Source organism: Tyto alba, unplaced genomic scaffold (genome assembly GCF_018691265.1).
Source record: "Tyto alba isolate M040663 unplaced genomic scaffold, T.alba_DEE_v4.0 Super-Scaffold_45, whole genome shotgun sequence".
NCBI classification, from domain to species: domain Eukaryota; kingdom Metazoa; phylum Chordata; class Aves; order Strigiformes; family Tytonidae; genus Tyto; species Tyto alba.
This window is the reverse complement of record NW_024881321.1, coordinates 31,537,442-31,551,062: the sequence shown is the minus strand read 5'-3', so window position 1 is coordinate 31,551,062 and position 13,621 is coordinate 31,537,442. Positions and strand designations below refer to the sequence as shown.

Genomic DNA, 13,621 nt, shown 5'->3' with positions numbered 1-13,621 from the left:
ATCAAATACATGCTGTGTAGAGCCATCTCAACTGGAGTTTATTCAAAAACGCTCTTGTGTACACAGGGGACATTAATATTTTCTTTCATGTTTCATTTAAAATAAACCTCCAGAGACAAGTGATCTAACTAAAAGAGCTGAAAGTGTGAACAAATGCACTTATCAGGAAAAGCCAGTGCCAGCTTCCCTACATGCTTGCTACAATATGGGGACAAGCAGGATACTTCAATGCAAAGCAGGCAATTCAAAGGAACTAATGAATGCCCTGGGGCAGCACAGCTCCTCCAGCTGCAGAGGAGAGGTGAAACAAGTGATTGATAGTACTTGGTTTACTAGAGGGTGAGCAGAATCACACAGAAAAGCAGTGATGTTCCCGATTCATCTTTAAAAACAACAGAAGGAAGAAAACATGGTCTCTGTGTTTCCAAAATTGTAAAGCGCCTCAGAGTTTACAACGAAGACAGCAAGAATATAACTGTAATCTTACACTTTTTTGTGTCAGGCCATTATCATAGTTATCTAGTCTTAGTCATAGTGACCCTTAAAAAGCTAAATGAAGCATAACTGGATCCTCATCATGTTTATGATTTTGAATGCTCAAAGAACATTCCGTCCTTGTCTGGAAACTAGTGCTAACAACTGAGGCAGCTGGTCTGAACAGTGTAATTGCTAACTACAGACAGTTCCTAAGAAAACTACTAGATGGACGTGACACCTGTTAGTAAAGGAAATGAAAGATTATGAACAGCAGAAAGCATGAAACTTCTAGGAAGCAACGAAAGAAAAACTAAAAAGTTTTTTCTCAATTGAAAAAAACTCCCTTCACCCTAGCCTTAGTCCTTTTCTCCAAATCTGTTATCAAGGAAAATCATTGGAGTGCTCTACTATCTCCTTTCAGAAGAAAATTCTCAATCCCATCAAGGCCCAATTCATATTACTCTCACTCCTCATCCCCTTCAAAGAACTTCCAGAAAAAGAAAACCTCATAATATAAAAGTGAACAATTAAAAGTCTCAGTTCCAATAATCATACAAAAGCTTTAAGTAGCAGCATGTACTGCTTTCCCTTCAAATTTTTTTTAAAAACCTTTTCTATAGGTACTGCTGGGATTAGAATTACTGAACAGTACCACAGGAGACACGAGAGGATACATCCATCATGGGATCCTTAGACACATTAAATTGATAGCTAAGAAAACTAACACTACATTATTACTGACCAACATACACGCTCCTAGATCACAGAAAGCACAAAGAAAACCACGACAGAAACTAGTCAGCTACATAAATTACTTGCCAAGCAGTCACTGAACCACAAAACGATTGAAGGTGGAAGGGGGCTCTGGAGATCATCTAGCCTAACCCCTCTGCTCAAAGGAGGGCCACCTATAGCAGGCTGCCCTGGATCACATCCAATTAAGTTTTGCCTACCTTCAAGGACCGAGACTTCACCACCTCTCCAAGCAACCCATTGTAGTGTTTGATCACTCTCACAAAAAAAAAAACCCTGAACATCCCCCCCCACCCTGAAAAAAAAAACAAAACGCAGCTTTTTCTTAAGCAGAAGTTCCTGTGTTTCAGTCTGTCTCTTGTCCTGTCACAGGGAACCACTGGGAAGAGCCTGGCACCATCTTCTTTATATTTCTCCCATCATACACCTATACATAGGCAAAATCTCTGTGAACTTTCTCTTCTCCAGGGTGAACAGTCTCAGCCTGTCCTCATAAAACAGATGCTCCAGTCCCTTAATCATCTTTGTGACCCTCATAATACCACTTCTAGTAGTAATCATAACAGGACTGATACAGGGCAATTTGTCCAGCAGCAAAAGAAAATAGAAGGGAAACTGTACATGGGCCAGGTGTGGTTGAGTAAGTGAGGCTACGCATGGGTACAGGACAGAAAGGCTGCAGAAAAGCACAGGACAAAGATGTACCCCACGGGTCATTAGGATGTCATACAACAGGCTCATTTTCATTTTCAGAAGTGACCCACTTAAAATACTCAGAGCACTCTAGGATGCTTCTGGGCTAAAAGTTTGGTTTTGGCTGGGATAGCGTTAATTTTCTTCACAGTAGCTAGTATGGGTCTATGTTCTGGATTTGTGCTGGAAGCAGTGTTGATAACACAGGGCTGTCCCAGCTGTTGCTGAGCAGTGCTTGCACAGCACCAAGGCCTCTTCTGCCGCTCACCCCAGCAGCGAGCAGGCTGGGGGAGCACAAGGGGTTGGGAGGGGACACAGCCAGGACAGCTGACATCACAGACCATATGACATCATGTTCATCAATAAAAATATGGGGAAGAAGGAAGGGGGGGACCTTCCCTTCCCAAGTCACCATTATGTGTGATGGAGCCTGGCTGTCTTGGGGATGGCTGAACCTGCCTGCCCATGGGGAGTGGGGAATGAATCCCTTGTTTGGCTTTGCTTCTGTGTGCAGCTTTTGCTTTACCTATTAAACTGTCTTTATCTCAGCCCACAAGTTTTCTCACTTTCACGTTTCCAATTCTCTTCCCTATCCTGCTGCAGGGGAGTAAGCAAGTGGCCGTGTAGGGCTCACAAGAGTCAATCAGTTTAGGTTTCAATTTGACTAGTAAACCAAGAAGGAAAACCAGACAAACATACTGCATAAACAGGATGGAAGTTATTTCCATATGAAATGCTACAAATCTAAAAAGTTTTGTTAGCCTTTTAGTGCCAGTTCAACCATACAGAAGCATCAATTTTCAGAGCAAAACCTGAATATGCACTTAGACAAATCCATGGTTAAGGCAGTCAAAGAGACAGGTTCAGTCCCTAATTTGTGCAATTCAAATCAGAGTTACTCACTTCAGGCCCAGAGCACACAGCTCAAAAGTGCCAGAAATCAATATCCATCTTTGGGGAAAAAAGAAGAGTGATAGACTCCCAACAAGATGTCTGTCCTGGCAGTTTTCCCACTGAAATTATTCCCATCAGCTTTCAAAATTGAAAGACAGAAGCAAAACCAGGGGTCACTATACTGGAACACAGTACTGTATTTACAGACAGCAAGAAAATCATGTGTCAGACAGTATGATTAAAGCACAAAATCAGCTACCACAGGATATTATAATCGGTTCAAGATTAGAAGAGGAATGCTGAAAAGATGTAGGTGTACATGAATTTATGCATTAAAAGAAGTGAAGGCAACCACCATCAACCTTCTCATTCAGGCCTCCAGCTAAAGCACAGGATCTTACAGGGAAGATTATTTACTGTCAATGATATTAAGCAGTTTTTTTAATGGCAACGTTTTTCTTTTGTAACTATCTGAAGTGCTTTGGCAATGTAACTGAATTATAAAATAAATACATTGGTCACTTTATCTTCCACTAAAACAGCCATATGCAACTACAGCAACTAATTAATTGTCAGTAATTCAATAGTTAAACTCATAAACCCTGTAAATGAAAAGCTACATAACTAATCACCTACAATGGATTTTTTTTTTTTTTCCAATTCTGGAATAGTTGTCTTGAATGAAGCAGACAAAAACTTAAGTTTTAGGATTAGGAATCTTGAAACGGCAGGGAAATCTGTGCTAATAAATATGTAAGTGTAATTATTTCCAAGGGTTTCTTCCTTTACCTCTACAGACATTACTGACAGCAAAACACAAAACTTCTCTTGTCCATAGTGTAGAAGAGGCTACAGAATGCAGGACTGAACAGAGTAGGGATGCTGCACACTTCTGTGTGTGTACAGCTAGAACAGCGCAGAAGTTAATCAAAAATATTCCCTGAAAGGTACAGAAAAAAGCAATTCAATAAAGCAAGCAGCTTTTTCATGGAAATCTGATACTGTTCTATACCCTTCCCTTAACCTCTACATTCACATGCACAGGGATGGGCTTACCATGAATTTGACAGGCTTGGCAAAACCTCTGTGGAAAAAGGTAATTAAGGAAGCACAACATATGGGGACAGCATGGAAAAGTAGAAGGGAGGAACGTATGAGGCTGTGCACACAAAGGCAGTGCATAATTCCAGGAGAAACCATCAAAAAACCCATCATGCAAAAGAAAAAAATCTGCTCTGCTGTCTTCTTACCTTGCTGTCAAAAAGATCAGTCCATTTTGTTGTTTCCCAGAATGTCTCTGTCAAAGCTTCTGAGCAGCTCTCGTGATCCTCATCTTTGCCTTCTGCATCACTGGAAGCAGCCCCTTCTTGGGCCTGCAGGTGAAGAAGTTGGTCAGCCAGCGCACTTCCTTTTCGACAAAGTGCATCCACTAAAGTAGTCTTCTGCTTTTCCATTTCACTAAAAAAACAAACAGCATGAAAAACATTAAGGACTTTTTGCAGATACCTCATTAAGAGCAGAATCAGTGCTGTACTGAGTTTAAGCTAAAAAGTTTGCAGCAGTTAGTACACTCAAAAAGAAAACAAGCACAAAGATAATTTTTAAAGCATAGCTATTTACTATAAATTAAACTAATTGTAAAAAATTAACGAGAGACACTATGCATTAAACAAACTCATTCTTCTAAGTATGAAATGACTTTGATGTCTTAAGGCAAGGGCAACTTAGGATTCTAAAACTGAGTAAGCCAGCATCCAGAAATACAGCTTTATAGTTCCTGGCATTATAAATAGTCAAATCCATCACTAGCATGCACAGATACAATTCTGCTGACTTCAAAGGAATTGCACCCATTTAAAGCACCATTGAATTCGGTGTTCAATTTCAGATGTTAGATCCAACCACGTGGCCTAACAGGTCAATTTACCAATAAATCTTTAGAACGAAATTTATTATGTCATAGCTTTGCTTTTATATCAGCAGTTCTAGAATTATACACAAATATTCAGGATAGCTAGAACAGACAGGTGAGTTTTCCAACTGAAATCTGGTATTTTATCTAAAATAGCAAATATGCATCTCTCATTTTTAAGGGCCTAATCTTCAAATCTGCTACTCTATTTGTGACTAGAACAGCGCCATGCCACACACTGCGAAATCCACCAGTTATGCTCCAGACTATGGTGTCACCTTCAAAATACTGTCTTCCTAAGGATATATTGATGGTAATTCAGAGGAACAATCTAAAACTAAAGAAAAACAATGGGTCTCAAACATACTCTGAAGCACAAGTATGGTCATCACGCTTTTCACAAATGAAATCTTTTGCAAGTAGGTACTTGTCAGGCTGCTGTCAATTTTGCATTCAAATACAGATCCAAAAGGTTACAAAGTATTATGAAAAGGCAAGTATCATTCAAAACACACACCTCCATATCAATATTCTAGTGGTCCTTCTGAACTGAGATTAAGCTTGATACAAAAAATTAATACCCCATTTTTCTGACATATTTAAAACCTGAAAGCACCCTTGTTTATTTTATTTAATATTTCTAAGTAATAATTTGCAGATTTCAGTGTTCCTGTATTCTGGAGGCATAATAAAAGAAAAAAATAATTTAGCAGTCAAGTTTGAAATTACCAGTGCCCCCCAAAATAACACAAGTTATTCAAAAAGGTTATAGTCATTCCATTTCTTACAAGCAGAGACAAAGTACACGGATTACAGAAATAGGATGCAAGAAAATTATTTACTGGGTAGGTACTTTTTTATAGTAGTTGCATCAGGCCTGGGGTCAGTCTTCATGGCAAAATATACTGCTAATGCTGTCTGATCAATATGAGATATTACAGTATTTGCAGCTTCAACAATTTCATCAAGTCTTTTCATTCGTTCCTAAAGGAAGGATAAAAAAGGTGTTTAGCACTATGAAATCACACTACTTGACTGTTGATTCTACTAACCAACCTTAGGATAGCTGCAAAAGTTTGCAGAAATAACATTAGATAATTCAACATGTCATTTTCTCCACTTTCTCTAATTTTTGATTCAAAAAAACTTACAAGAAGTCTGCATTATCAAGATTTTCTGCATTTCACTGAAAACAAACTGTAAAATGAGGCAGGTATATACAAAATGCAGAGTCTACAGAAAGAAGACCACCTTTCAGCAAAACTTAATCCTCTTAAATAATGCAGCAGTTATTCATTTCAGAAATAAATATAAAGTCAGAATCAAATATACAGGAAAATATTCAAGCTACTGACATACACACAAAGCTGTTTATCTTCAAGATAAACAGAAAAAGCAGACATATGTAAACTTTTCTATTCACGGTTCTCATTTCTAAGGACAATGACAGATGGTGGATTTAGCTGCGTCATTTCAAGGAACTGTCAGTTGCCTGAGCAATTCTGCTAGAAGAAATTACCAATCCAGCAGAGGAGAATGGGATGTGTGTTTGTCTTAGTAACCACCGTTTAGAATAATATTACTGTAGCCTAAACCAGTAAGGAAACTTACAATGTGTTTAACTTAACACAGAGTAAATGATAAAGAAACATACTATAGAGGTAGGCATACTTTCTTTCATTCTCAGGTGGGATTAAGTAAATCACAGTCCATTAGGGAGGCAGCTCCCAACCTAATTAGGAATTCCTTTTTTGTAGTAGTGAGTACAGCTATGGCAGTCACTTCAAGACCAAACATACATGAAGAAAGATTCCGTTGTTTAGGCTATGTGGATATATTCAGACAAATCAAGTTTAAAAAGTGTTAAACAACCTTCTCAGAATCCAGCTGATGAAGTCTTGCAACATACAGTGGAAGATGATTAGGAAATGCTTCTTTCAACTCATTATACATGTCAGTGGTATCCAGCCTAGAAGAGAGGAGGACATAGCATGAGAGTATAGATGCTGGATGTTTTTTTGTACAGGTGCTTCAAACTCCTGTAGTCATGACAGCAGACATACTTGGTCATCCACTGTATTTTTAGATCTCTTAAAGCTTCAGCAAATTCTTCTTTTACATCTTTTTCTTTTTCCTGTTCTCTTTCTTTCTCTTTGCTGCCATTTTTACTCTTTGATGGTGATGGTATCAGATGATAGTGAAAAGTAAGGACATCCTGGAGGTAGGAAAACAGATACATACTGAGACGGATACAGTAGACTTTCTTTCTGATGCTATATACAAGCTAAATCACAGCAAGCAACTACTCTGAGCTATGCATACACTGAGAGCAAAGGTATTAGTCACCAAGAATTCAGGAATTGATTTAACTTTTTACTTTAAGCAATGCAAGGATATAAATGTTAAAACAGCACACTGGGTGTAAGACAAGAAAGCCTAAAATTTAGCAAGTTTCACATTTTTGTATTCATATAATTTTACATAATATTAGTTAGAGAATCAGAAGGGTGGAGTTTTTAAATTTGTTTGCTTAGAAAAAAAAAAAAAGAACAAATAACTTGGTTAAAAGGCAAGGGAATAAAAAAATCAGTTAAGAGATCCTATCCTATAAATCCGACAATAAGCAAATGAATAAAGGTGACTGAATCGTAAAAAATAATACCACAGTAGCATAAACCTGAATCATGACATAGGATATACAAGTCTATTCCTCCTGAGACTATAATTCTTCCATGTGCCTACTGAATTAGCTGATGCATCCACAGTCAACTGTTTTCCAGCTTGCTGCTACAGACTTTCCAGTTTCACTGGAAATTAAGTAGACACAACAGCAAGATTTTTTTTTAAAACCCTATATGCCAACACAGAAATATCACTATAGTTTGAGTCCATGCTACACTAGTCAACAATTACCATGAGAAAATCAGCAACAGGTATTTAACCGGAAAATTGTAACTGACATTAGACCATGCTCTGAAGTACATTTCCTAAGATGATTTATATATAAATTTGCAAACAAACCAGCATTAGATTTCAGTCATTGCTTCTAAAACTCTATAATTGCTGCGGAGGCCACTTTGTTGTTTCTGGTTTTAATGTTGCAATTTTTAAAAAAGCCTCTCCCCAAACAGTGAGGGCACATGTCCTGTTATTTTACGTATAGGATATTTTGCAGAGAAGATCACTTAAATTTAAATCCTCTAGATACCATTACTCTGTTGCAACATTGTACAAAATACTGTGTTGCATACTCAACTGATGTGATAATTTAATTATTCATACCAATTATTCCAGAATATATTTGTGGGAATATGTTTCCCATACACAAGGTCAGTGTTGCGTGATGAAACAAAATCTTGTGCACAAGATGGATTTATTTGACTACTTAAATAGTGAGTAAAAGGTGACTATCAAAAACTGCTATGGATAACCTTGAAATAATAGGCTTCAACACTGTACTTCTGAAACCATTCAACAACATTGATGCAGAACAATTTTATGTGAACTGGTAGTTCAAACAGACCAGCAGATTGCTATGGGTTACTGAAAACAATACTGGTAAGAGAAAGAGACATCACTATTCCCCTAAAACAACTTTTCTAGCCGCTTAATACGTAATCACAGATGAACCACAAAATTGAAATTTACATATTTCTTAAAAACATAGTTTAGATCACTAATCTACATTAAAGTGTAGCTTTTACAGGAACTATCCTGCACATGTGCATTTCAGGAATGAAGTGCATGACCAGGCAGTACACCTAAATAAGACTTCAGCAAGACCTAGGCCAGAGCATGACAAAACAGGTCATGAAGACAAGCACATGCAGTGGAGGATACAAAAGTCAGAAACATGGTATGGGCCTGGCTAAGGTAGTAAGAATGGTAGAAAGCAAAAACGTAATTCATTAAAGTAAAACAAGCATTTTAAGATGCCTGAGAAGTTCACTTAGTACAAAAATCTGAATCAGTAGCTTACAGTGTTTTTTAAAAAATGTCCTGTTAAGTCTAGTACTTTCATAAGAAAGAAACCTGCCTTCCTAGAAATATTCTTTTAGTATTTCAGGATTTCCTTACTGAAAGTCCTCTTTGATCTTACTTGGCAACATGTGTTTGGAGTTATGTATCTAAATGGCCTCTGCATTCTCAAGCCTTAGCTATACGAGGAGGCTCTATGACTCTGGCTTAAGTTTCAAATCAAGCATAATTAGATTAACAAAATTCCACTTATGTGGATGAACACTTTCATTTAAGAGACTAATCCTATGTAGTTAAACCATCAACAGTGATATGTCACCTTCACATTCTCTCAGCTAGGCACTTTCGGTCTCATGAGATTCTGCAAGCATTACAAGCTATTACCATTGAAAGGAAAACAATGAGCTTCAGATCTAGGCACCCTCTTTCTTCTAAAAAGCTTACAGAAAAAGAGGCACACTCTTCTCTACAGACATCAGACTTATTTAATGGGAAAATAAGGTTTAAGTGCTTATCACATTCAACTAAAATATCCCAAGACCATAATGATGGACTCTTCCTTTGCTCTATGCTGTCTGCAAACACTAAGCATCATTTATGAAACTTTGCAGCTCCCTAGATAACAGAAGATCCCAGAATGACACTGTCACTGCCATTACAGAAACATTCATCATTAGAGATTAAGGAGAAGAAAAGCAATTCTTCACAATTCAGTGCTTCAATGTGTTTTCTTATTCAAATTTCACCCTAACTTTTTTCACAGTTAGCAGGAGAATTGATAGAGTAGTGTACTGGATTTGATTTTATAAATACCTATAAAAACATACAGAGCTATAGACAGAGAAAGGCAGCAAGCAAGCATATTATCCATTAAAAATATGACTTTAAGGAAACTTTCAAATTAATGAGAAAGCTGACCTTGTTCATCCTCTAAAAAAATTAAACAATATTAAAAACTTTGGAAGCATACAGGATATGCACTTTGGTCAGTGCACTCTGTGCACAGTCTGACAAGCCTCAGTGAGTTTACTTTTAACTTAGAACTACAAATTGCATACATAAACAAGCACAATGCCCTCAAAACAGTCACCTCTTAAAAGACCTTTAACAGTTAATTTTGTTTATATTTAGATTTCTGTCTGATGATTCAACATCTGGTACTTTATGTGTAGAAGACGTATGAACTATTGTTATTTGTACTTCAAAGCATTAACAACAAAACTAACTACATGAAAAAGCTCCTTGAAGGAACACATAGCATCATGGAATGATTTGGGTTGGAAGGGACCTTAAAGATCATCCAGTTGCAACCCCCCTGCCATGGGCAGGGACACCTTCCCCCAGCCCAGGGTGCTCCCAGCCCCGTCCAACCTGGCCTGGAACCCTTCCAGGGAGGGGGCAGCCACAGCTGCTCTGGGCAACCTGTGCCAGTGCCGCACCACCCTCACACTCTCACAGTGAAGAATTTCTTCTGTAGATCTAATCTAAATCTACCTTCTTTCAGTTTAAAACTGGTACCCCTCATCCTATCACTACACTCCCTGATAAAGAGTCCCTCCCCATCTTTCCTGTTGTACTGGCAGGCCACTATAAGGTCTCCCCAGAGCCTTCTCTTCTTCAGGCTGAGCAACCCCAGCTCTCTCATCCTGTCATCACAGGGAGGTGCTCCAGTCCCCTGATCATTTCTGTGGCCTCCTCTGGACCCACTCAAGCAGGTCTATGTCCTTCTTATGCTGGGGGCCCCAGAGCTGGATGCAGTAATCCAGGTGGGATCTCACAAGAATAGAGGGGGAAAATCCCAGGTCTCATTTTCCATTTAATAAATACCATGCACATCTGCATATACACACAGTTGAATGTGCATATAGAATTTGTATCTACTTTAAGATGCATACAATTTGTGCAGTGTTGCTTATTTTTACGGCAATACTCTTATTTATTTGAAAATGAATTAAGTTTCTTGAAGTCACCAGCCAAGCCTACATAAAATTAAACCAGATAGGTACTTCATCCTATTTTTGAAGGCCTCCTGATTAAACAGGGATAGTGATTTAATGCTCAGAGGAACTCATCCTTTTATGTTTGACCTCACAATGGTATTTATTAGCCTTCCACTAGTACTTATCAGTATCTCCATAATGCATTTTTTACTTCAGATTGGGGGAAAGGATGGCGGAATAGGGAGGAAGATGTAGAATTTTTCTATCCCTTAGCTAGCTGTTACATATTGCTGTTCAAAAGCTGCATTATGTAAAACAACAGAAAAATGTTTCTTACAGACCAGAAAAAGTCAAGGATCTGCTTTCATTCTAACTTTGTTCAGGACAAAACTTGGAGACAAAGGGATAAAATAATCAGATTGTAACTGCATTACAAAAATTTGGTTGTGAAAGAAGAAAGGTATGTAGAACCAATTTGTTTTTCACATGGCTGTTGAGCATGTGCCTCCACATTAGAGACCAAGGGCACTTCTGAGGGCACATCAACTTCCCAAGCCACCAACAGTAGGGTACTCCAGTGGGGATCAGTTTAAAGGAAAAACATCACTGAATTCTGAATTTCATACATATCACAGGTACAGAAGTTGGAGAGAAAGGATTTTTATGTCCAGAGACAGTGAAGACAGCAAGACATTAAGTAAAACCCCATGCCCAGGGTTGTTTTGGGTTTTATTTCAGGTTTGAGTCTTTTTAATACGTTCCCCAAAATAGCTCCTCAAACAGAAAATTACAGATTAGGCATACGATTCTGCAGTATGTGTGTAGTAAAACAAAGATACCTCCTTATTCTGTGGAAAGGACCCATTGACATTTTTGTCCAGTTATAAAAGAATTAACTGTTTTCTCTGGAAAATCAGGCTGCTATTTCCTGGCATCGCCTCAAACTGCTTTCATGCAAAATAGAGAAGCTGTTGAAGTATGGGCTGGATGAGAAGTCAGGTGACCGAAACCTGCCAGGCCCAGAGGCTGGTGATCAGTGGCTCAGCTGGAGGCCAGTAACTACCAGGGTACCCCAGGGGTCAATACTGGATCCAGTCCTGTTCAACATCTTCGTTAATGGTCTGGGTAATGGGGCAGAGTGTACCCTCAGCAAGTTTGCAGATGACACCAAACCAGGAGGAGTGGCTGATAACTGCAGAGGTTTGTGCTGCCGTCCAGAGGGACCTTAACAGACTGCAGAAATGGGCTGTCAGGAACCTCAAGAAGTTCAACGAGGAAAACTGCAGTCTTGCACCTGGAGAAGAATAAACCCACGCACCAGTACATGCTGGGGGCCACCCAGCTGGAAAGCAACTTGGCAAGAAGGACCTAGGTGGACACCAGCTTGAACATAATTCTTTCTGTAAATTCTACTGTCTGCTACACCGCTTTATAAACTCTAGCCTATAATGAGTTATATTCAATTTGAGTAGAATCATGAATTGAGAGACTTTTCAATCAAGTCCATGCCTCCTAAGAAAAAAATGCCAGCTATCAATTCCGTAGACTTAGTATACAGTTGGATATTCAATTCTACATCAGTGTTAGGTACATGTTCAGTTCTTAATTTGCAAACAGAACAGGCAGAAACACTTGCCACAGAAAATCTTGACCGCAAACACTGAAGATTCCTGAGTATTTAATAAAAAGAAAAATTACAGACCACTAATCACCACATGCATTTTATAGCACTTATTGCAGAAGTATCCAGATGCTCACGTGCCTCTCAGCTTTGTATTACAGTAGTGTTTTGTCATTCTACCAGTAAACATACTTAAGGTGCTGAAGTAAATAACTCAGGACTAAGGAAGTAGATGAGGGAGACAAATTAAAAACCAATACTGGTAGACAAATTCTTTAAGTCATATGCAAAAAGACTTAAGTATATCTTTTTCAAAAACTAACATTCAGTACCTTTTTAAATTTTCCTTGTCGCTTTGCTGCAGACTGCCCCTGGGAGTTAGAATAACATACTGTAAGAAAACATGCACACACCACACAGGATGGAGACACCTTCTCTGTACAATTACGGTTATACTTTCAACCTACAGGTTTTTAAACTTTTAGAGAGTCACATTTATGATCAAACATGCTCTTAAAGCATGCTCTTCCAGGTTTTTAAAATTAATAAACAATGCATTATTGTGTATACAGTCCGTTATTCCTGTAAGACAGCAAGTGTTGTTAACCACTTAGCTTAAAATAATAAATTACAGAAATTCAGCCTCAAAAGTGTAGATTTTAGATTTTGACTGTTTAGTGGCATTGTTCTATTTCATAATAAATATACAGAAATCAGATACATTTTCCTTCACATTGCATCCATTTGCTGACCTAGAGACAACTTTGCTACCTAGTCCTCCTTTTACATCTCCTGGTACATACTGAGGTTCACTAAAGGCAGCAGAAAGTATCTGATGCTATTTGATAGCATCCTTTTTCCATGACCACAGAAGTAATGCCTTAGACTATGACATGAGACATGCCTCAGCTAGAATTTCTCTCTGTGCAAGCTCTGAAGTATTCTTCACCACATGAAGTTTAACAGGCAGTGTCTACCTACCTCCTACTTCCTATTGCAGAAATCACTGGATATAACAATTTATTCTGGTTTTGAAATAAGAGAGATGAGGATTACAACCAATAGTTCAAGGAAGTGCAGAATTCAAGTTAGGAAAACTATACTAAACTAGTGTAATGGATTTACCATGAATTTCATAGAAGTAATACTTGCAACCTTGAAGGAATCACAAAAACTTAACACTAAGTATTTCAGAGTTCTTAGCTACTGGGTTTTTCCTCACTGATACATAAATTCTCTGACAGACATCATCTAACCTGCAGTTATATGCAATCTGCCCCAAAAGCACTACCTACAACCAAATCAGATTGAATGAACTAAACTTTTGTACTCAACAAGATCTATAGGTATGTG

At 38.2% G+C, this 13,621-nt stretch overlaps 1 protein-coding gene across 2 annotated transcripts in view; it reads right to left on the bottom strand.

Moving 5' to 3' along the window:
• The window catches only part of TPP2 (tripeptidyl peptidase 2), a 53,804-nt gene that overhangs the window by 5,329 nt on the left and 34,854 nt on the right, over window positions 1-13,621 (bottom strand). Inside the window, exons 24-28 of one of the 2 annotated variants that reach the window (XM_042805984.1) lie at window positions 12,601-12,639; window positions 6,793-6,944; window positions 6,602-6,698; window positions 5,583-5,713; window positions 4,068-4,275 (exon numbers count right to left, since the gene is read on the bottom strand). In XM_042805984.1, coding sequence (XP_042661918.1) covers window positions 4,068-4,275; window positions 5,583-5,713; window positions 6,602-6,698; window positions 6,793-6,944; window positions 12,601-12,639 — 627 coding nt within the window. The remainder of the gene's footprint in view (window positions 1-4,067; window positions 4,276-5,582; window positions 5,714-6,601; window positions 6,699-6,792; window positions 6,945-12,600; window positions 12,640-13,621) is intronic. The other variant, XM_042805985.1, reaches the window with a different exon arrangement.